Source organism: Plectropomus leopardus, chromosome 3 (assembly GCF_026936395.1).
Source record: "Plectropomus leopardus strain MGB_pleo_1.0 chromosome 3, ASM2693639v1, whole genome shotgun sequence".
Classification (NCBI taxonomy): Eukaryota; Metazoa; Chordata; class Actinopteri; order Perciformes; family Serranidae; genus Plectropomus; species Plectropomus leopardus.
In genome coordinates, this window is record NC_142178.1 from 26,908,941 (window position 1) to 26,932,413 (window position 23,473).

At 38.4% G+C, this 23,473-nt stretch overlaps 5 protein-coding genes across 7 annotated transcripts; 4 read left to right on the top strand and 1 right to left on the bottom strand.

Moving 5' to 3' along the window:
• Positions 1-1,105: 1,105 nt before the first annotated feature.
• On the top strand, positions 1,106-7,593 carry sparcl1 (SPARC-like 1). Its single transcript, XM_042485385.2, has 11 exons — positions 1,106-1,205; positions 2,260-2,315; positions 2,848-2,913; positions 3,010-4,098; positions 4,253-4,361; positions 4,723-4,844; positions 4,936-5,056; positions 5,160-5,296; positions 5,482-5,630; positions 6,321-6,469; positions 7,067-7,593. Exons 2-11 carry the CDS (start codon positions 2,262-2,264, stop codon positions 7,093-7,095), a joined length of 2,025 nt encoding a protein of 674 aa, XP_042341319.2. The 5' UTR covers positions 1,106-1,205; positions 2,260-2,261; the 3' UTR covers positions 7,096-7,593.
• A 2,916-nt stretch (positions 7,594-10,509) lies between these two features.
• scpp9 (secretory calcium-binding phosphoprotein 9) lies at positions 10,510-12,732 on the top strand. The gene is made up of 8 exons (XM_042485387.2): positions 10,510-10,554; positions 10,652-10,666; positions 10,750-10,944; positions 11,479-11,553; positions 11,674-11,733; positions 12,167-12,232; positions 12,315-12,365; positions 12,497-12,732. Exons 1-8 carry the CDS (start codon positions 10,510-10,512, stop codon positions 12,560-12,562), a joined length of 573 nt encoding a protein of 190 aa, XP_042341321.1. The 3' UTR covers positions 12,563-12,732.
• Positions 12,733-14,296: 1,564 nt separating this feature from the next.
• Positions 14,297-17,611, top strand: odam (odontogenic, ameloblast associated). Its single transcript, XM_042485386.2, has 10 exons — positions 14,297-14,477; positions 14,577-14,649; positions 14,734-14,769; positions 14,864-14,911; positions 15,049-15,297; positions 15,387-15,443; positions 15,972-16,094; positions 17,003-17,035; positions 17,164-17,247; positions 17,382-17,611. The coding sequence occupies exons 2-10, from the start codon at positions 14,590-14,592 to the stop codon at positions 17,415-17,417; spliced, it is 726 nt and encodes a 241-aa protein (XP_042341320.2). The 5' UTR covers positions 14,297-14,477; positions 14,577-14,589; the 3' UTR covers positions 17,418-17,611.
• Positions 17,612-17,622: 11 nt separating this feature from the next.
• On the bottom strand, positions 17,623-21,839 carry LOC121941561 (uncharacterized). Of its 3 annotated transcripts, none has more exons than XM_088075978.1 (15): positions 21,664-21,834; positions 20,770-20,852; positions 20,593-20,688; positions 20,399-20,500; positions 19,445-19,501; positions 19,178-19,198; positions 19,062-19,082; positions 18,932-18,958; positions 18,790-18,816; positions 18,668-18,700; positions 18,546-18,572; positions 18,346-18,387; positions 18,214-18,249; positions 17,876-17,941; positions 17,623-17,768 (listed from the first exon to the last, which is right to left on the bottom strand). In XM_088075978.1, exons 1-14 carry the CDS (start codon positions 21,665-21,667, stop codon positions 17,885-17,887), a joined length of 633 nt encoding a protein of 210 aa, XP_087932104.1. In that variant the 5' UTR covers positions 21,668-21,834; the 3' UTR covers positions 17,623-17,768; positions 17,876-17,884. The 3 variants fall into 3 exon arrangements, with proteins under 3 accessions (XP_087932104.1, XP_042340319.1, XP_087932105.1); XM_042484385.2 differs by lacking the exon at positions 21,664-21,834 and adding an exon at positions 20,928-21,188; XM_088075979.1 differs by lacking the exon at positions 17,623-17,768 and having other exon boundaries at positions 17,875-17,941; positions 21,664-21,839.
• Positions 21,840-22,079: 240 nt separating this feature from the next.
• LOC121941569 (uncharacterized) lies at positions 22,080-23,159 on the top strand. Its single transcript, XM_042484395.2, has 4 exons — positions 22,080-22,277; positions 22,367-22,440; positions 22,552-22,614; positions 22,738-23,159. The coding sequence occupies exons 2-4, from the start codon at positions 22,384-22,386 to the stop codon at positions 22,936-22,938; spliced, it is 321 nt and encodes a 106-aa protein (XP_042340329.1). The 5' UTR covers positions 22,080-22,277; positions 22,367-22,383; the 3' UTR covers positions 22,939-23,159.
• Positions 23,160-23,473: the final 314 nt, after the last annotated feature.

A 23,473-nucleotide genomic window follows, 5' to 3' on the forward strand; every position in this document is an offset into this window, starting at 1 on the left:
TCGTTTCAATGGTTCCGTACAAAAACTCGTGCTGGTTCACTCGATAGCACAACGGTTCCAAAAAGCATGAACAAAACCAGCCCAAGGACCAGAAATAATTTGTTTGGAAAGGGATATCTATTCGGACTTGGCTTGGGAACATGAGGGTCGCTTATGTAAGTCTCCATATGGATCAAATACGTGGTATGGACTGGGAGCTGCTCCTGGACCCTGCAGAGGTGAACCCCAAACTGCTTAGGTGTCTGTCCATGGGCAGCCCCCAGGACAAAGCATCATTAATGTATTTGCGGGGGTCGTTTTGCTGCATATTTCTGTATTTCAGGCAAGTGTGTAATGTGTCAAACAACTCTCTCTCTCTGTCTCTCTCTCTCTCTCTCGGGGGCCTAAGGAGCACACACCTGTGACAGAGTGACATCTTGTGGCCAAAATTATGTATTATTTCTAACCCAAGTCAATGTTTTATGACAAGTTCCAAATTGGTTTGGTTTGGTTTTACTGTATCATGAACAACGTAAACATAATACAGCCATCAAATGTTCACAAAACAAAAAAAAAAGAAGTAAAAAAATCAATCCAACATGAGACGTAGACATACAATTAAATGTAGTTAGAGCAGGTAACCAGCAATAAAAATAAATAGAGAACTTAATAAACATTTCATTACATAGCCTTTAATTCTATTTCATGTCCAATATCTTGTAAGTATTTAATGTGTGTTACTATGTATTACAAGTATCAAACTGCATTTTTTAATTTTTTTCTGAAGTTTTTTTTTTTGCTGTTCGCCACATAAACTGTCTATCTGTCTTTGTATTATCTTTCCAAAGAAACAGTGAAGAAATGATGAATAAAATAAATAAATTCACTTAGGATGTCACCACATGCAGTAATTATTTTCCTTATTTATTTATTTATTTTTAAACTTTTGCACCACCTTTTATGCTGATCTTGTTTGTAGGGAACAAAGCACCCCCAATTCAATGTCTATTCCTCTCCCTGTATCTCTGTAGCACAAAGACCCTCCCAAAGTACAAAAAAAAAAATGTTGGCACCATAGACCCAGAAAAAAACTGTGTGTGTGTGTGTGTGTTTGCAGCACGCTAGTTTGTGTGGACAGTGTGAGCGCTGTCTCGAATACAAAAGGACACCTTCACAGGTTCAACACAGGAAAAGATTCTCATTTCTCTTGCAACTGCCAGCCTCAGGTAAAATAATAACTACTAACATGTCTCCATTCTTTTGAAGGTTAATGTGTCGATGAGGAAATAGAGATGATTGTGACACCTTGTTCTCTCACTAATTTGCATTTGAACTTGGGTGCTGTATGCAGCGACTGGTGGCTTGATTATGATGTACTGTAGCCTCTTTTATGGCGGCCAAATCTTTATTTGTTATTCTTTATGGTGACAGTGATGCCTTTATTTATTTTTGTACATATAAAGGGATTCAGAGGGTCATTTTTAATAACTGTCCACACTGTGATGTACTAACTTATATGCTGTGCACAACATAGACCATTTTTAATGATGCATTCTTATGGTTTTGCATAATATATATATATTAACATCTATTTTATAGTAGTAAATTATCCTCAAAGACATTAAATCATTTTCATCAAAAATGTGAGAAATATATTTACAACTATCTTGTAATATGGATCTTATATTACAAATGAAAATTTAATCCTCTCTAGCAATGCCTTAATATCATAAAGATCAAACAAAATTGTGTGATTTATTGCTTTTGGTGAATTTTCATATGCACACCTCTTGTCGCCAACTATGTGGGGTTTAGTGGGCCAAACCAGAGAGCTATTGTTCCCCTGGACAGGCCCACTAGTGTCTGTTTTGTTTCCGTCCCGAGAGACAAAAAGTTTGTGGACTTAGTCAACTTTTTCCAGTCTGGTAGCTTCTGATGTTTACTTTAGCTCTGAATGTGACTTTTGAGAGAGAGGCGCATCTCAGAGGCTGGTAACCTTGACAACTGTGGAGGCCAGTCGCGCCGCTCTGCTTGTCATGAAAATGTTGGCAGCTCACAGATGCACTCATTTGTTTTAACTTTGAAGGCATTGCCAAGTTCATGTCTTTGTTGTGACCCGTTAGAAGTCAGATTATAATGTATTCCTTGTTTTTAATGTGTTTTATTAAATCGGTACATCCAATTTTCAGCTCTGCAGGGATTCTCAATAATGTAAATTACCACATGTAATTAAATTTTGTTTTGTGTCTGACGTTTAAAGTATGAATTCCTCTGTTTTAGGTATGAGGGCCTGCTTAGTATTCCTTTGCTTACTGGCAGCAACATTCGCCCTGTCTGTGAGTAATATTTTTCTTTTTTTGACACCAAACTTTGCCAGAGAGAACTGAAGAGCAAATAATGTGATGTGATATTTGTGTATTGCATTTTTTGGCATTGAGGGAACAGTATGTAAGATTTATTGGCATCTAGTGGTGAGGATTGCACATTGCAACCAGCTGAAACTTCTCACACGTGCCAAACTTAAACTCCCGGTTAGGACTCCTACAGTTTTCATTTTTCAGAGGTTTTTTACCAGGAGCCGAACTGTCGAATTGAAAAAGCGAAAGCCTATCTAGAGTATGTTTGATTTGCCTGTTTTGGGCTACTATGAAAACATGGCTGTGATGATGGTGATCGCTGCAGACGAGGACTCACTCCCTGTGGAGTTATAAACAGCTCATTGTAGGGTTATGAAAACATGACAATTCTTATTTTCAGATGATTGTACAATAGGAGAAAATTCTTCCAGTATATTTCCCTAAATCCTACACACTGGACCTTTAAACTTTAATGGATGTTCACTGAATGAGTTATCTTCATTATACGCAGGTAAAAAGTAAACCTCATGGAAAACATCATGGATTGCATAAGGCTTCACATACAGCCAAAGAAAAGGTAGAGCAGGACTCTAAACTCATTCTTTTAAATCAAATATTTGAAACTTAAGATGATTTCATGTTGTAAAAATTAACATTTTTTCTTTAAAATAAGGACACTATCACAGAGGAAGCCAACAAGCCACGGGTCGTCCCCACCTTAGTCACATTTGAGGCCAGCAGCCAGGAGCAGGAAGATGAAGACGTGAGCTCCCAAGACAACGCCAATGCTAACAAGGAGGAGGGAGGGTTTGAGGTGTCTGACAGGAACGACAAAACAACTGCAGTCTTGCTGAGCGAGGAGGAGTTGGTGGACCTCCTGAAGAAAGAGGCAGAAGAAGAGCAGGAAGCAGAAGAGAGAGCCTTAGAGGAAGAAGTGGAGAAGGACAAAGGCAAGGCAGAGTCTGGTGAGGCTGTGGAGACCAGTGAGGATGAGGAGGAGATAAAGTTGGATGACAAACTAGAAATAGAGGAAAATGCTAAAGATGTGACAAATGAGGAGGGTGAAGAAATAAAGAGTGTAGGAGATGCTGAAATGCCAGAGAAAGAAGAGGAAGAAGAAGTGGAGGAGGAAAAGTCTGTTAAAAAAATAGCAAGCAGAGAGGAGCAAGGGGCATTTCTGGAGGACACGGATGGAAGCACAGAGTCAGAGATCCCCGCTGATCTCGACTACGCTGCAGATAGCGGCATTTTACAGCCTCTCCAGATTGTATCGGCTAAAATGAAACCCAGCGCTGATGACACTCAGCCTCCTTCAAAACCAGATGCTAAAGAGAAGGAAGCTGGTGAGAAAGGCCTGCCCACCATCACAGATGATTATGAGCAAGACGTACAAAACACAGAAGCAGTGGACAGTGAGGAGGAGTCTGGTCAGGACAAAGATTCAGAGGTCAAGTCTAAAGACGTTGATAAGAAAGAACCAGAAGCAAACGTGGACCCTCAAGAACCGAAGAGCAGCACAGAGCTTGAATCAGAGTCCCGGCCAGCTGGAAAAGAGGAAGAGAGAAGTAAGAATGACAGTGGAAGTCACACCAAGGGAAAGACAAGGAAGCAGAAGAAGAACAAGAGGGCGAGGAAGCACTCTCCACAGAGTGAGGAAGCACAGTCTGGACAGGAACAGAGCCAGCAGGATCCTCAGGCGTCTGAGGGCAGCAGCATTGACAACACAGTGCAAAAGGCAAAGAGAAGAAGGGCCGGAAAATGGGTAATGCATGTATAATCTGTAATCTGCAGGTTTTGTTCGGGGATGATGGCTTTACTTTTGCTGTGGTGCTGCAATCTAAAAATGGTTGTAACAACTTTACTTCAATGTCTCAAGGAACATCTCAAGAAATGACCTCCTCATGTTTCCTTTCCAGGGTCCTTTAGTAGGAATGAATCCAGTGCAGATAAGAGCCACAGTGGATCTCTACCCCAGTTCCAGGCCCCCTCTTGGTGGAGGTGTCCATCACCCAGAAGCCCCTGCTGGTTGGTTAATTCAGTATTCACAGCACTGACTAATGCACTATCCCAACAGCCTCACACGGGAATCTGCTGACTGGATCATCTTGCTAAAACTTCCGCATGAATAGTGTCACTCTGCTTCGTGGTCTCTACCAAAACACAGCTCTGCCGGCTTAAGGACTGAATGATAGAGATCAAGTTGAATTTAATCGCTGCACAAACTCCAGCAGCAGAAGAATGTGGGGGATGGTGTGTGGTGGTTAGAGCTCAACGGTTTCCAGTTATCACACTGTAAAATAAAATCAAACCACTCCTGAAAATTAGGCCAGTGGATTTAATATTAAGATAGGTCCAAGGTCATCGCAGTGCTTGTCTTTTCTTTCAGATCCGTGTGACAACTTTCCCTGCAAGCGTGGAAAGACGTGTAAACTTGATGCGGACAATAAGCCAAGCTGCGTGTGTCAAGAGCCATCGGAGTGTCCTCCCAGTGTGAATGAGTTTGATCATGTAAGTAACGATTATCACTTGATAGCACAACTGGAGTGACATTCAGCAGCTGCTGTGTTGCATTTGATTTTTGGTTGTTCAATTTCCATAGGTTTGTGGGACAAATAACAAAACATACGATACATCATGTGAGCTCTTTGCAACGAAATGCAAGCTGGAAGGCACAAAGAGAGGACACAGACTTCATCTGGACTACACCGGGCCATGCAAAGGTGAGCGTTAACCACACAGAGTATACAGTTTACACAAGAACATTTTAGTTGAAGTTTGGTGCAGGAAACATTTATTTGATCCTTTTCTCTGTTTCTCCCTCAGTGATACCTCCTTGTGTGGACACTGAGCTTGTCCAGTTCCCACTACGAATGAGAGATTGGCTGAAAAATGTGCTGCTGCAGCTCTACGAACATGACTCCATGTCTCCTGGCTTCCTCACACCTAAACAACGCTTTAGAGTAAGATGCTCTGCTCAAATTAATATGTTTTGATAAAACTGGGATTTTCAGGCTTCATAAATTTAACTATTTCAATTGTAATCCTATAAAACCATTACTGTTATTTACTGCAGTTTGTTTCAGTCAACAGAAAGTCACAAATGTAGGTAAAGAAAGGATTGTGTTCAATGCTGTGTATTCTGTAGGTGAAGAAAATCTTTGAGAGTGAGAGGCGTCTTCATGCTGGCGATCACTCCGTTGAGCTGCTCGCGCAGGACTTTGAGAAGAACTACAACATGTACATCTACCCAGTGCACTGGCAGTTTGCACAACTGGACCAACACCCCTCTGATAGGTACATTTTGTTCAGCACAGTCATCAAAGAAAATATTCTATGTTGCTGCAAATCACAGACACATTAGATCTTTAAATTTTGATGTTGAATACTGTGACACCTGGGCAAGATGTCTACCAAGCCGCGTACCACTGTTCAAGACCAACAAACAACAAAAACAGTTGTTTTCTGGTGACCCTTTTTGTCATTTTCGTGTCTGTGGCACTGAACCGGAGTGTTTTCACTGCTCCTTTCCTGCGTGTCTGGATGCTTTTGTGCCACCAAATGTGGGTGCTTAAACCAAACTTGATCTTTTCTTAACCATGACCAAGTGGTTGAGAAAGTTTCTGCTATAGAAGAATGTAAAAATGAAACTTATCCATAACTTATCCAAACATATAATGGGGACATTTTTACTGGCCTTTACATTACATTAAAAAATGACCAAAGAGTGTAGAGTTATACTAGTATATGTTCGGAAGCCAGTATTACAATATTACAATATTACACTGAAAACACTGATGTCAATACTTTTTCTTATGGTCTGAACCGTTTTTATGGCAAAAATGTATCCAATATTTAATAAAACCACTATGAGCACACTATATCATAAAACCATCTATGAGTCTGAATATAATGCAAACAAACTGTACTGTATATGAATTAGACACTGCCAGTGATTAAAACTTTATGTTCATCTGTCCTGTGCAGAGTCTTGTCCCACTCAGAGCTGGCTCCACTCCGAGTCCCACTGGTGCCGATGGAGCACTGCACCTCCCGCTTCTTCCAGGAGTGTGACGCTGACAAGGACAAGCAGGTGTCCTTTAAAGAGTGGACTTCCTGTTTTGGTATCAAGAATGGTAAGAACACTAGAGTTGTCATGATACTAGGATTTCTAACTTCAATATAATACCAAAAGGAAAACTGACATTGTGGGAATAAAATTTAAAATGTTTACTAAGAGATAAACATAAGGCTTTAACATGGCAGCGATTTTTTTTTTTAAGGTAAGTAGCAGAGTCACTGTCTTGGAGAGCAGGAAGCTGGATTAATTTAAAGAATTATTTCAAGCAGTTTACAGGCAGTGGGAAAAGAGAAAGAACACAAAACCAAAATTGAGGACAAACTGACAAAGAGCAAAAGAAGTGGGCAGTATATGTGAGGAGACACTAATTAGGGAAGTGAGAACAGGTGAGTGGACTACAGGACAAGTAAGGGACAACTAAAACTAAAGAGGGCGTGGCAGACTGGTGGGAAAACACAAACAGAGATGTGAGTAACAAAATGTAAACAGCAAACACTAAACATGAACGCAATAATGCAGAAAAATATGACCTCAAGAAGAGACCAGGGCCCAGATCAGGTTCCTCAGGATTTTTCACACATTTATAAAGTATAATGTAAATACTGTTGTCATTTTTTCATACTACTGATGCTGTTATCTGTTCTCTCCTCAGATGATATGGATGTCAACCTGCTATTCTGAGCTCCATGTTCCTCCTCATCCACAACACAAGCTTGATGAAGCATCCAGAAGCCTCCATGAACCTCTGTAACATAAGGAACTCTGACACAAACAGACAAAACAAACTCGTTTTTACCTCCTGCTATAGAGGGCAAGTGTTGCTGTTATTCTGTGTAAGCTTGGATCTGTGTTATGAAATTTAGACAAAGCTGATAGAAGGGTTTTATTAGAATATAAAAGTGGTTTTTTTTAGCTGGTTTTATCCAGAAACTGTTTTCTAATGCATTCCAATCTGGGGGAAAGTTTACATCAGCTCAGTAGCAGAAAAGTTGTTGTATATAGGGCTTCAAAAGAACTGTGGTTTGTATGTTTGAGTGATTTAGTGCTCTTTAAATCAAAGTTAATGTGTGTTACAGTAGAAAAATGTAAAACAATAACTGTGTTTCACTTTTTTGTTACTAGAGAACGCTGTAAATGTACAATTTTATTGTTGCTCTAATTAAAGCTTTATGGACAGCAGTGGACTCCACAGTATCATGACGTTTATGTTGACTTTCTCTACAGCCTTGAAATAAACATTATTGCATCACATTGGTGAATCCCAGTTAGGAGACATCAGTTTATGCTTTAATATCATGCTTTACCTGTTGGTCAATTTCCCTGATGCCACCATGACATGAAAATAAGTCCTCTGCAACAATGGTTTGGAGAATGCAAGTCACTGTTAGCAGGTTAACGTTCGCCACATAATCCTGAATAATGGCGCTCTGTAAGGTAATAAAGCAAAAAATAGCCAGCAGCATGGTCATGATGATTACAGTGACTTGTTGTTTTGAGATCAAGTGCTAGACTCTGATTGGACCCTTCCTGGTACTCACTGAATCTGCCGCACTCTATATAAGCAGAGGAAGACGCAGCTCTTCACCTGACGACTGTCCGCTGTGACTGAGATTAAGCATGTTCTGCTTACTGTGGTTTATCTTCCAAACTTTGGCTGTTGTGGTGGAGGGTGGTGTGTCTTCAGGGAGTGCTGAGGCACTTGCCAGCGGGGGAGTGAATAATAATGGAGTGGCTGCTGGCAACAATGCCAATCCTGGAGTTCAAAATGGGGTCCCCCTAAATAGTGAACCCCTTGTGGGACGCTTAGTCCAACTCGGTGGTTCATTTTTCATCCAGCCAGTCGGAAGCCAAGTAGGTCAGGCTGCCTTGCAGCAGCTAATCCCCATTGGAGGTCTCCAACAAGGTGGTGCATTTCTTGTGGGGCAGGCGGGTGCACCCAATGTGAATCCACAAGTGACTCAGGGTGCCAGGGGTGGACCGGTCACACTGTTTGCCGTGCTGCCACAGGGAAATGCTGGAGGAAGCCAACAGCTGTTGACACCTGGCCAAGTGCAGCTCATCCCGGTGACTGGACTAAACAACCAGCAGCAACAGCCGGGAGCTGCTGGTGGGAGGGCGGCTGGCAGAGTGAGGTTTCAGCGCTCGGTGGCAGCTCGCCTCAAGAGGGCACAGTCCCCAGAGATGAAGGTGACGGCGGCTGAAGAGGAGGAAGAATACTCTGGAATGGAGGCTGAGGAGAAGCAAGCAAAATGAGACCACACACATGATTTAATCCCTACATCCTAATCCTATGTCACTACTAGCTGAACGTTATAAATCATCTTAACTAATGAACAATAAATGATGGAAGTAAACTGAATCTTTGTTGAGTCTTTATTACAATATAACAATAAAATACAAGCCTGGTTTCATAAAATGCACCCTTTGTCTGCCCTTTTGCTATTTTTAACGGGGATTTTATTTTAAAAGTTGTAAATCATTAAGTAATAAATTTAACTTTCATATATTCTCTTTTATTGTAGATCTTTATCCCATATCAGATTTTATTGTTGTATGAAAAGTGCTAAATGTATAAAGCTGCCTTGCCCTCCCAGCCCAGAATATGTGGAGTGGACTCCTAAACAACATCAGCCAATGTCACGGGTGTGGCTCCTCTTATGGCAGTTATTTTTGTGTATGAGACTGGAACAAATATGTACAAATCTCTGTTTACAGTACACTGCTTGCAACATGGTGATTTGTGTCTCTAAATATGAAAAGGCATCACATCATGGCAGAACTCCTGGAGAAACAGATTCTTGTTTATACAGTCTGTGACATAATAGAAACTAAATTCTCTATAAATGTATGCATCATGCATATAAAAGATGTATGTTTCAATAATTTCATTAGGAAATATAGTGTCATGTCATTAAATGGCAAACAGGAAGAACATGTTGCTCAATTTGAACCTCATGACAGTGTGTCATTAGTGTAAAGCTCCAGACCAGACTTCCACAGAGGGTGTTTACCTGGTCGGCTGTGGGCTGCCCAGTCAGCAGCAAAAAAAAAAAAAAAAATCTTTCCCAGACAGCCTCAGTATGTGAGAACATAACCAGCCAACCACAGTTAGGGGCTCTTAACATCTTGAGAAAATGTGCTGAGGAAACATAACAGACAAATAATCTGCTCCTGTCTGTTCGCAACATCACAAATTAAAAGACAATTTGTGGTCATCACTGTTGAGTTGTTGAAGAGTTATTTTAGAGTTGGTGCTGCGTAAAAATCAGCTTGAAACGATTATAAACAGAACAAAAATTACAGTGAGGCCTTCCTCCAGACGTGCCCCGAGCAGGCGGTATAAGACAGCAGCAGCAGGAAATATGACATTTCCTTCAATGTAATCTTTACATGCTTGTTTTTCCGAAGACACATCCACATTCTCTCAAACAGTTTGCAGCTTGCCATGTTTAATTACACGCATGTTTTTCATGGTTTCTCCATAAAAGCACTCGATGATGATGTCACTTGTTTGCCTCCTGTGATCACAACCCGCAGCATTTAGATGGTTCATACTATTTTTTAGCTTCCAGAAACCTCCATGAACCCTGTCCAAGACGTTGAATCACTCTGTTATTGTTTGTGGTCGCTCAGCTGCTTATCGAGCACAATGTGAGCGGGTTCAATAGGTTGAAGAGTCTTTGAAAAAAGGCATCTCACCGTTACATTTCTTCAACTATTGTACAAAAAGAAGATGTCATATCACACATGGGTTCCCATGACATACAGGTGACAAATATAGTTTATGAACAAGTCTGTGTTCTCCTCTCTAATTGGCTCGTAACAATCTCTGGGACTGATAAAAGGTGCTCTAAATTCAGAGAGCAACTCTACTAGTCCACTTTGGCACATAACTTTTGAAAGAAGATCAAAAAAAAAAATAAGGTAGGTACTGCTCAATCGAGATTTTATAATAATGGGATCATAGTTAATGTGTAATTTAGTTTGAAAATACATAAAAAGTTGTGTTTTAACTAATATTATGCTTGTAATAAAAAACTAATTAGATTTTATGAGTCAAATGCATCAATCTTTGACTTTTCACAGAGCAGCACAATGAAGCTTCTCCTCATCACAACTTTTGTAGCAACCATCTGCTATGTAAGTGCATCTGTCTGTTTGTCTGTCTGTCTGTCTGTCTGTCTGTCTTACATAGAAAGCAGTGCATTTAACACCTGGTCCCTTTTTTTTATTGCAGGTCAGTGCAGGCAAGGTAAAGAACATTTCTGCTAATAATGTATTAGTGCAATAATACAAAATAAGACCACTGTTAATTACAAATGCCCCTTCACACAGAGACAGAGGATGCTGGCAGCCATGAACGCCATGAACGGAGGAGGCATGAACGGAGGAGGCATGAACGGAGGAGGCATGATGGGAGGCATGATGGGAGGAATGAACGGAAACCCTGCAATGATGGCTGGAGGCCTGAACCCACCCATGGTAGCTGGTGGTGGGGCTGGTTTCATCGGGCAGCCGCAGTTTGCTCAGGTGAGTCTAACAGGTAGTCATTTTTTTCATGACCTCACTGCAGCTGGAAAGAAAGTAACACAACAGAATTCAACAGCACATTTTAAAGTGATGATGCAGAATTTTTTTAAGGGACAGTTCACCCCAAAATCAAAAAACTATATTTTTTCTTCTTACCTGTAGTGATATTTATCAGTCTAGATTGTTTTGGTGTGAGCTGCTGAGTGTTGGCAATAGCGACTATAGATATTTCTGCCTTCTCTCCAATATAATGGAGCTGAATGGCAGTCAATCATGCAATACATGCATGATATAATTACATGAATTGGCACTTTGAACTCTAACTGCACCACAAGATGGCACTGTCCTGTTGTCTTATTTGTTGGTCCCACCATTAAAACACTTTATTCAGCAGAATCCAAATAAGCTGATGTCAGATTGATGTAGAATCAGATAATGCATGATATGATTCAGGATTTTTCATAAAAATAGTTTCACATTAAACCACAATGACCCTGATATGAATAATTTGAACCCTCTCTCTCCCTCTCAAAGTTTGTTCCTCCAGTTCCTGCTTTTGCTGCACCGGCCCCCATCCCCAATGTGTATGCTGTCCCTGCAGTCAATGGGGTTAGTGTTGCACACACTGTACTTGTGTTAAAAACACAGTTCAGCATCATTTTTTATTGTTTCAAGCTTTGGAGCACCTCTCAAAAAGCACTGATTTCTTTATTTCCTGTCTTCTGGCAGTTTCCTTTCATGGGAGTCCCTCAGGTGGCACAAATGGCTCCTCCTCAGCAGCCTCTGATGGTACTTACTCACCTCTATCAACAAGTTATGTGATAAAATAATGCATAAAAATGTGATTTTACTGAGGTACAGGGATGACAAGAGTGTTTGAAAATCACCAGGCGTTCACAAGGCTTATTGTTTCTTTATTTGGTTACTTAATATCTATTTGTCCTAGTTCATCTTACTCTTCTTTTTCTGTAAATTATAATGAAAATGGAATTGTAGATATTCGATTTAGGTTGCAGATGTATGCATATATGTTTAGTTAATTAGAACATAGATTTAAATTAAATACGTTCTTTTTTGTCTGTCTGCTTGTTTGTATAATCATTTCTCTATTTTCTTTTTATACATTTGAAATAAATCAAATCAAAATCAAAAAAATCAAAAATAGTTTTCAGAAATTTAACACATTATACTTGAATCACTAATTCTTGCTGTCCTTGTAAAGGGGATCACCACTGGAGCCCTGCAACAGCAGCTTCCTGTCCAGCCTGATCCACTCAGAAGATTCAGGGTAGGTAAACTGTGCTAACAGCTGCTGTTTATGAACACTGATGAGAGCCACACTGGCTGATTGTTGTTCTTTAACTCTCCAGCGCCAGATTATGAAACAAGACAACATCCTCAAAACCACTGTGGATACTCAGGTGAGACTGTTTCATTTATAAGCAATGGGACAGATTTTGGTAACCTCATCAACACATGTCTAAGATGAGTGTATTGTTTTCTTTTATCTGTGAATTTAATGTCTTATTTATTGACTCTGTCATTCCCTCAGATCCCAGCTCCCACTGAAACGACATCAACAATCCCCTGTGACGATGATCATCATGACGATTATTAATATGATACTCTTAATTAATCAAATACGCAAGAAAAATCAAAGTCATGATAAAACTTGAATTATGTGATTTTGTTTCACCAATCACCAGTGACTGTGGAAGCTGTGTTCTGTATTATTTTTACACTAAGAATGAATCTCAGAGATAAAAAATGTACTGTTGATGTTGACTATCCAATAAAAAATAAATTATACTTTGAATTAAGGTTTGTTTCCTGGAGTCCTCTTTCTGTATAAATGAGACATTTCTCAACAATCAACTGAGGTCATCATTGTAATTTAAACTGGATCTCTGCTGCCATCTAAAGGATAATGAGTATAAAACACACAATATAAAACAATGTGAAACCACTTATGTCTCATGAAGAGAGAAAATAAAGAGGTTAGTTTGATGTTGCAGCTGAAGCTGATTGAAACAGATGATAACATACTGTTCAATCTGTCACATGTAGGACCTTTTCAGAGAGGGCACTCTGACATGTCACAGCAGGAGGAGCACAGGTGTAAATAATTGTCAGATGACACTCAGAACGAGCCGTGGAGTTCATGTTATAAGTGACACCTGTGCTTTCCTGCCACAACATGTCAGAGTATCTGCTGTTAGAAAAAGCCTGATGGTCACAGTTTCAAGACAAGTGCAAATTTAATTACAAGTTTAACTGCCAGTTTAACCTGAAAAAGATGTTAAAACCATACACATGACACAAGAACATCAAAGTGCATCAAAATAGACTGCAGTAAAATTACAGTCAGACATTAGAAGTAATGCAAAAGCAGTCCAACCTATTGTTGTGTTGTAAAAAATGTATATATTTTAACCAAACAGATGATTTTTTTCCATGTGTTACAGTGTATTTCAGCTGTCATCACATATACGTATTAAAGAATCCCCTGGGTGTATGAGACAAACAGGGGTGTACTAAATCATCAGTATTTGATGACCTGGATATAAGAACAGGTTGGAAATTGTTGATGAACTGAAGTAAAGGTCTTCACATTTAACAACAGCAATACTTCATCAAAACATCCATTTACAAATTCACACAACTTATGCAATATGACGCAAATCTCAGTTATCCAGTCATATACTCATTACTTCCCAAACACATGCGCATGCACTTCCACATAAACAACCTCAGTCATGCACAAATGAAGAGTGCATCTCTGCAAATTAATGGAATATATTAGCTTGAGTTAAAACACAACCCAGGCATGCTACTCATATGAAGATGTGTTTTAAATAGCAAGGGATTGGCAAAAATACATGTGTTTTCATATCGTTTTGCTGTCGGGCTGAGTAACTGATATTCAAATGATCATTCTGTGGGTGAAGTTTTCCTTTAATACCCATGATTTACTAATCAGATGCCAACACCAGTCAGCGCACAATGAACAACTTGTGACAAATGTCTGATCATAAGCTGTTTGCCTTTTTTTGTCATGACATGCCAAAACTCCTGTTAGTCTTAATGTCTGTAATTACAACCTGAAGCACCACTGTTGAACATATACACATAAACTTTACTTAAGACAACAAATAAGAAGTGTGTTATGTACCACCCAAAAAACTAAAAGTAATTGGCCTGTTTAAGCAGAACTGTTACTGTAAAGCTGGTGTGTAACGTGATGCAGAAAGCTGATAAATGTTGAATTCAGGTACTTGAGAGGATTGTTAACAACTTTAGGCAGACCATGTCAGGGTGTTTAAAGACATGACTTACTCCTAATGACATACTTACCTGTCTTGTGTTGTAAGTGTCTGAGTCTGATGCCATGAGAAATGTCTGTCACACTGACCACACATTGTCTGGAGGGGTTGGTGGTGGACTATAACAGCTCACATGGACAGAATTTAAAAGGGATATGGACACGGTGAGGAGGCAGGCACGCAGAAAGGGAAAGCAGAGCCAGAGAAACGGTAATATGAATTTCTAACCCTCATTGTTGCAGTGAAATTTTTATTTCAATCATAGTAAAATGTTTGGTAGTTTACGATGGATTATTTTTGTTTTTACAGACTGTAAATCATCATGAAGCTGCAGACTGCCCTTCTGTTGGTTTGTCTCTTCAGGACAAGCTTTGCTCTTCCAGTGAGTTAAATCACTTGCTGAAAGATATGTATTTCTCATATCTTCCAAAATGTTAGAGACAAAATCTTTTTTTTGTTTTTACAGGTACAGATTGGAATTATTGCAAGCAACAGCAATGAGGTAAATTTAGCTTTTAAATTGTTCATCATTATTGGTTGCAAAGTTATTTATTAATGAAATTCTTAAATTTAATACAAACTTTTTGTGTGTTCAGATCCTAAGACTGAATGGACTAACTCTTGCAACTCTTGGACAAACACAGGTATTGGAAGTGCACAAAGTCTTTACAGGACATATCAAAACTACTATGGCATGTATCCCTTTGTCAGACTTAAAAGCTTTACACGTGTGGACTAAAAGAAATAATCTGTGAACTGAACCAAATCTCTTCATCTCCAGGCTTCTTCAATTTTACCCCAGTACGTGCTGCAGCAGCAACAGCCTGAAGTGCTCCTCACTCCACATGTGGTGAACTTGAACCCCCAAGTGGCTGGCCCCTTCGGTCCCCAGGGGCCTCAGATGTTCCTCCCCAATCAAGGCAACCAGCTCACACCTGTGCTTGTCCCCAACGGCCAGCAAGAGCAGTTTGGACCTCCACAGGATCCCAATGCTCCCAATGTCCCGCAGCAGGCCCAAAACCCTGCCCAGGTACAAAGCAGCTTGGAGAAGACAGGAGTAGGTCGCTGCAGCTGCTGCTCACTGTCAAAAAATTCATAAATGTTTTTTATTTCCTTTAGATGTTTCCACCTTTCCAGTACCCATCTTATGGATTCCCTCAGTTTCCCAGACAGCAGGTATGGACAGTGGAGAAATGTAACTAAGTACTTTTACTCAATTACTGTACTTAAGTAGGAATTTGAGGTACTTATACTTTACTTAACTTAATGCTACTTTTTACTTTACCACATTTATCTGGAAGCTTTAGTTACTTGTTAATGTACAAATTAAGATTTTTACATAACAGGAATAAGAAGTTTATAGTACAGCTGAAGCAATTAGTCCATTAATCAATTGGAAACAAATTTTTTATCAACATTTATGTTGTTTGCTTTTTTTTAAAAAAAAAAAATAGTTTTCTGGATTCGGTAATACTTTAAGTACATGTTCCTGATTACACTCACTTACTTTTACTTAGGTTACATTTTCAATGCAGGACTTCTACTTGTAACAGAGTGTTTTTATAGTGCGGTATTTGTACTTTTACTAAAGCACAGGATCTGTCCACCACTGGGTTTAAAGTAAAACATATTGACATGTGTGAAAACCTCAATATTTTTCTTCAGATGCACCCTGCAGATTTAAATTGATTTTATCACCTGCAGGGCTTCCCTTACTTTGTGCCTCATTACGGCTACCCCCAGCAGAGGAACACTGTGGTGCTGCAGCCAAACAACGGTCAGCAGAAGCTGGAGAGGACCACACAGAGACCACAGCTCCCTCTGCAGGTAAGACATGAAACACGACATAAAGTATGGACAAAAAAAACAAAAGCAACATGTTATTTTATTCTAAAAAAAGAAAAGAAAAACCCACTGGCTAAATAAAGTTGTGCTTTAGGAATATTCATCGTAGAAGTATTCAGTGCACATTGGCTACATATTAACTAAACAATTAAAAAAGAGGTGGGGGCAGAGCTATTACTTAAATTATTTAAAATATTGCTATGATTGTCTCCATCAACTTCCCTTTGCCTTTTTGATTTATGGTGAAGAACCAATGCAGCAGACTCCGATGACTAAAGACTAGACTTAATGATAATAACACGGCTGCTGAGGTTGAGTCATGTGTGGTGACTGTGATGCAAAGTCGACTGTCATTTTGACCACACTGCTGAAAACATGTCGCCTCAGTCACATTTTAGTGTTGAGTTGTATGATACCTTATTTGTTTCATTGCTCAGTATTATTGAGAGTTATTATTTTGCTATCTAAATTATTATTTTTTTGTTTCATGATGATGCTTGTCAGAGATGTAGTGTAAGTGTGGCTTATTTGCAAATGTGCATGTGTTTTTGCTATTGTTTTATATTGATTTTTTTTGCTGTTTATTTGTTTTATCTCATTTCATTGTCTGTTAATATAGTGTTTTTGTGTCTGAGCACTTAATTGAAAACAAGATATTGCATTTGAATGGGTTAATCTCAGGATTTGAAATTTAAATAAAACATAAATAAATACTTACATGTAGGCTATAATTGATACTCATGGGGCTGGTTGCACAAAACAAGGGTGTTGCCCTTAAAATGTTTCCTTAGTTATGGAAAAACTTAAAAAGAAAAGAAAACTTAAGGGTGTTTGTAGCAACAGTTTACCTTTGTTTTGAGCTACTTTTCCTGCATATCCTCTAATTTCAGCAAGCTTCCCAGCCTAAGGTGCAGACAGAAAGAGTGAGTACACTGCATCCTGACTTTTTATATTTTCACAAAAAAACAACAAACAAATAGAAGAATACAAAAAAGAGAAAGAGTGTGAACCAGATATGTCTATTTTTTTTGTAACCTTATATCTACATCAGACATGGCCGCTTGGAACACAGAAAGAGTCGACTACAATTCCCCCTGATCCTCGTGGTGATACATCCGGCCCAGGAGTTGATGAGGTGATACTTTATACACATGACACTCAACCTTTAAAGCCTTCATACATTCATGTGTAAGCATACACGCAAAACATCACAAGTCACGGTCACTGATTTGTGCTGGATTTTAACTTTTTTCTGTAATATTTCTCCAGGGTCACTCCAACTTCCCCTTCCTGTTCGAGCCTTAGATTTCACCCAGAATGACAACGAGGGGATCAGTCAAAAATGCATTGGTGATTGTTTGGCCACATCACTCATTGCTCTGCAACATGCACCGGCCATCCTTCCAAATTCAGTTTATTTGTACTCAGTTCTTTTTTTATATTACACTAAAACAGTTTTGCTTGTTTTAGCAATCCAGCAGGTCAAATAAATAAAAGAACTTTGCCAAAGTTTTTTGTTTAAGAGTTTTATTGTGGTACACAGAAATTATGCTTTTACAGGTAAAATGCACAATTTCATGAATAATTTCTCAGAATATACTGCAGGAAAGAAAACAAAACAAAGTAGTTGTTGTAGTTGTAGTTGTTGGTTTCTTCCTGAGAAAAGTATGAGATGAGAACATAAGTCAGCGGCAGCAGTTACTGTAGCAAACTGATGATCAGATGATTACATTTAATCAGTATCACTATATTTACACTCTTACCTGTTATAGTTACCAGTACTCCTCTTCAAGATTTTCTTCCTCTCCAACCAATTCACCAAGGTTCTCCTTGAAAAAAAAGTTGTTCAAATTAGGCCAGTTTTAAAGTTACAGAAATGGGTTAAAAAAATACTTTTTTGCATTTTTCCAATGTGCACAATGTCCCTGTTCACCAAAGAAAGAAATTAAAGTATCATGATTTATTACCAAAATACAAACAAATGAGTAAATGAACGAAGGCAAGAACTTTGTTATAAAGAAATATAGAAAATGGATTCAAGCATATACATGTTTCAGTATATATTATATATATATTCAGTATATACAAATTCTGTACTTACAGGTTTCATAACCCCAAACTCAATGGAGACTTTGTTCTTCACGTGAAAAAAAAGAGAAATAATGATTGTCATTGAAGAACTACTTATATACTAAAAAATAATCATATGAGCAGTAAACATTGAGGAGATTACCGGCTCTGCGGCGCTGTAGATGAGCTTCACATACTGTGGAAACTGAGATGGAAAGAAAAACAAATAATCTAAATGCCGTTGTATTAAAAATGAAATCAAAGATCAAACCAACAAATTTATCTGTAGACCATAAAATAAAGCCCAAACAAACCAGATTTATTTATTTATTTTTTCAAAATTTGACTGAAATCAAAGTGTACCTCTCTCTTCGGCCTGTTCCTTCCTCCCTGTAAAACAGAAAATGTAAAAAAAGCTGAATGCATGAGCTTTCATTCCTTAAAAAACAAAAAATTGCTTAAAAGAGTTACAATAGTTTTTATACCCTTAGAAGTTGAGGTCCTCCTTTTCCGCCATTCTATGGATGGATGGATTGTCAGTCATGAGTATTCACTGATTCTGATAAACTGTGTTAAAACGTAATACTGAAATCGATTCTTCACTTACCCTGAGCATCCGAAACACATTCTCCCCCTGCAAGATTTTCCACACTGAGGGTCAGGGTGTGTCACTTATAACATTTCATAAGATGGTGTTATATAAACTACCTCGAAAAAGTGAAATAAAGTAATTAAACTGTATAGTTTACCTCCTTCAGGGGTACAGCAGTGGTGTTCTAAGGATGAAGGCCACACAGTTATTAAAAAAAATAAACAAAAAAATTAGTAAAGCCTGTCATGTCAAACATAAAGGACAGTGTATATATCATCTTATTTTACCTGAAATTCCACGTTCTCAACCTGAAAAGAAATTATAAACACAAGAAAATCTGAGTTTTTGTCAGTTGTTCCTATTTATTTGAATGTGTTGATATCACACTGTGAGATGACAGTACCTTAAACACAGGTGAAGGCACCTAAAACAAGAAAGTAGTAATTGTTAAATTTTTTTTGTAGTGAACAGCACCTTTCAAAATCAGAGCAACTGACATAGAAAATAGGCATTTTATAAGAGTTTACGTACAGCCCAACTCCAATCATCTTGCAGTGTCTTTTGTCAGGACCGAATGAAAGACTTCAGTGACATGAAGACCCAATTACTTTTTTTTAAATCTTTTTATTTTTTTCATTCAAGTTTAGTTATATTGTCACTGTGAACTTACCAGTGGCTTCCTCCCATTGGGCTCCCTGCCTCCTGGTCCTTTGTGTCTCTCAGGAGCCTGTGTGAACCACAGTAGATATGTTATAAAGACATTAAGAAAAAAAATAATGAAAGGAGCTTGATATTTTGGGTTTTCTTTTTGGGATGAAATGTGGTAAATAGCCTATAGGGCAGTGTTAAAAAAAACTGACCTCTATTTCACATATTTCACAAGATAAGACTGAATAATACTGGAAGGTTTTCTGTGCAAACCTCTCTTGAAGTCCTTTTTTGCATCCTTTATGTCCTTTTTTGGTCTAGCATTTTCAATATCATAAGCACAGTTTATTGCCAACATTTTGTTTCCTTAATATTAAAGTTGTTAAATAGCAAATTTTATTTATCCACAAGCACTTTTCTAAACATAAACTCAGACTGGAAGCAAGTTAAAATAGAAAAAAAAGAGTAAAAAAATGTAAACATCAACACCTCTTCAGTTCATCACTTAACAAGTTATATCTTGTTTGGCAAACTCACAGGGAATAATAACACGTGCCCCTCTATATTCAGAACATGTGCATTTGCCAGCTACTCAACAAAAACATGAAAGTAGTGGAGGACTTTTTTCACAAAATTAAATACTTTCACACAATATGTTGATGCAGAAAATTAACAAATTTTTGCACCAAAAAATCACCACAATACAGGAAGTTGAGTGCTTGACACCCAAACCCCTCACTGCATATCTGTCCCAATGTGTTGAAACAAAGCCTATACATTTGTTGGCTGCTGTTTGCCATGATATACTATAGCACAAAACAAACAAACAAACAAATTCAGAGTATTGTTTATGGAATTTAAAAAAACAACTCTCAGAAACATAACAAATAAGAGTTGTGCTCAGAGTAAATGATTAAATGTTCAAATTTAATGAGACTACCAAGCTGTATAGAAAATAAGAACTTAATGTAAATACCCCTCGAGGTCTCCCTCGAGGCCTCTCCACTGGTCTCTGTGGACCTGTCATTCCTTGCCTTCTAAAGCGCTGCTGTGGGAGCCAAGGGGGCGTCTCCAGAAGCTATCACAAAGAAGAGAAGAGATCAGCTGATCATCTCCAGCCGCCCTGTCATCACAATTAACTAATTACTAAATTACTTTAAAACAACGTACCCATGGCTGACCACCCGCCCAGTCTGACCCGTCTACACCTGACCCCACGTTTCCACCTTCTGGGACTTCTGACACCCACTCCTCGTCGTCACCGAGCTAAACAAACAAGTAACTCAATAAGAAATGCTTCACAGATGGTAAAAGCAGCTCTGAACCTGTGTGTCTATTCAGTTTTACCTTAGAGTCTACATCCAGCTGAGCAGCTACTGCTGACAAAAGTAAAGCTGCAATACACAAACGCTGCATTGTTTCTGAAGAACCTGCAAGAAAATATTAGAAATTGAACATTTTGTACAGCAAGATACTCACTGTATAGCATCTACTGTAACACTCACCTGTGCTGTGCAAGTACGTGTTTGGCTGCTTGTGCACTGATGCTTATATTACACATCAGATATTGAGAAACACCACGTATTACTCAAAACAACACATATTGGTCACACTGGGCAAAACAGCAATTACTCCACACTTTGTTTACTAATGTTTTCTTAATTGACTCTAATCTCTTATTTTAGCAACAGCACACGATGACAACAGTGATGACTGGAAGAAATGATTACTAATAATTAACTCTTTGCAACATATTTGTCTTGTGCCGCTTTCAGCTGCCTTTCACAAGTGTATAAAACTGTATGAGCACTGAGCAAATTGGCGTTTTTGAAAAAGGTAATGAGCAAGAGTTGTTCATAAATCACCACCTTAGAATTATATGGTTCTGTCTGCGTTCTGAGCATTTCATATACATTTAGCGTCAAAGTTTTGCATTCAAAATTGCAGAAATAAACCTTTGTGTTTTCTAAATAAAAAGTAAAAAAAAAATAGATACAACTTAAAAAAAACTCCTCACATAAAGTTAATAAGTTGTCACAGAATATATGAATAACTCCATTTTGACAAAAATGTCAGATAGAAAAAATGATTCAAAATTGCAAGGAATTAGAATTAGAAAAGTGTTTTTAAAAAAATAAGGGAAAATGTCAAGGGAAAGAAGAAACAAAGCCTAGGGAAAAACTATTCTTTTTCTTAACTTTCTTTTTAAAATTAATTTTCTGGTTATTTTTATGTACTTACTCATTTCTTGCTTTTTCGGGGGTCATTTTGTTTATCATTGCTCATTGCCTTCTTCACATGTTGTTAAAAGAAATCAAGCCAATTTGCCAAGGTTTAAAGAGTAAATAAAAACTAGAAACAGAAAACGTTTTTAGATCACTTCTAATGTGTGTACATACTTATTTGTAGAGGTAAAAGCAGAAACGCCTTAAAACAAAAGGAAGTAAGAATGCACATTTCATTGGGTGTGGCCTGTTACCTGCCTGACCCACTAAGTCAGCTGATTTGTAATCATAAGACCAGGCGTTCCCATGTGAGACGTCTGTCTTTGCCAAGACAAAAGGGTGGAGAATAAAGAACCTGCATAACAGTGGTATTAAAAAAAACTTCTCATCAATAGGACCATTATTAGCTATTAAATGAATGCTACATATCATGCAATCCATGTGTGGTTTCCATCTCTGATCATAGCTGCACCTTGGCATGTGGAAGTGGTAGATTTCCTAATATTTGCAATTTCCCAACAATGCTGTATGTTAATGAGCTGACATCCAACTGTATATAAGAAAACATTCACAGCAACACTGCAACAACCTCCTGCACCATCTGCAAGACAGTCAGCTGAAGACTTGAAGGTGATTATTTGAATCTTCTGTTCCTGTCTTTTCTGTGTGAGGCTGGTGGTGATTTTGCTTATTAATAAAGTCTTTTTACTTTTCAACAGGTGTGATCACTGTAACCATGCTGAAGGAATTGTTTGTGCTTGGATGCCTCCTGAGCCTCACTCTGGCTCAACCTGTAAGTGTAGCAATCTTACAGTATCAATACTAGTTGAATCTTCTGTTCCAATCGAGACTACTGTAATAATAGCATAATGCAACTAAAAATAAACTTGTGAATTTTCTACAGATGGAGCGCAAACGATTTGCTCGGTCTATCTCTAGCTCTAACTCTGGCTCTGGCTCCAGGGAGGTGAGTGCTTTATCTATCCTCAGCGATTCAACTTTCAACACACCTGATTGTCAGTTATTGTAAAATTCCTTAGACACTCCTCTACTGTATGAATGAAAATGAATGTTTCTGATTTTCTTAAAGACTATCAACACCCAGCGCCTGCCCAGTACTCAGCAATGGCTGGACTTCATTACTAACTACATGAAGTTCCTCCAGCAACAAAAAACTACGACTGCAACGACTACACCTACCACCACCACTACTACTACCAAAGCTACTACTACTGCTAAACCTACTACAACTAAAGTTACCACTACTGCTGCAGCTGGAGGTGGTAAATAAAATCTGGAATGTAGTGTGAAGTGTCACCGACCATTGGAGATCTGTTTTACATCCGCCTTGTTTTCTGTCAGTTTGTCCTGACAACTGTTTCTTTCTCTTTTCAAATTATGTTACCTTAACCAAAATGTTTTCACGCACGTCATTCTAATTCTATCAAACATGTAGATCACAATCACTTAATTCTCTGTAGTATCTGCCAAATAAACTTCATGAATGGAAAACATGGACCAGATCGTTTGTTTTTCTTGAAATCCTTACCTATGAGAAATATTAATACAGCTTTGTAGAAAGGTGTGTATTGTGAAAACTATTTGAGAAGTCTCATTTCAAATGATGCATTTGATTTATCCTGTAAATCAGATGCCCTCATGATTCCCAGATGATATTGATGAAAAGTCTGTTTTGTAACTATGAAATTGAAACTATTTGCCACTCATACAATGAATGGCAATGTTACTGATTTGTTCATTATTTACTGAAGATTCTCACCAAAACCAACACTTTACAATGTTGCTTTGATCACATCACGAGAAGA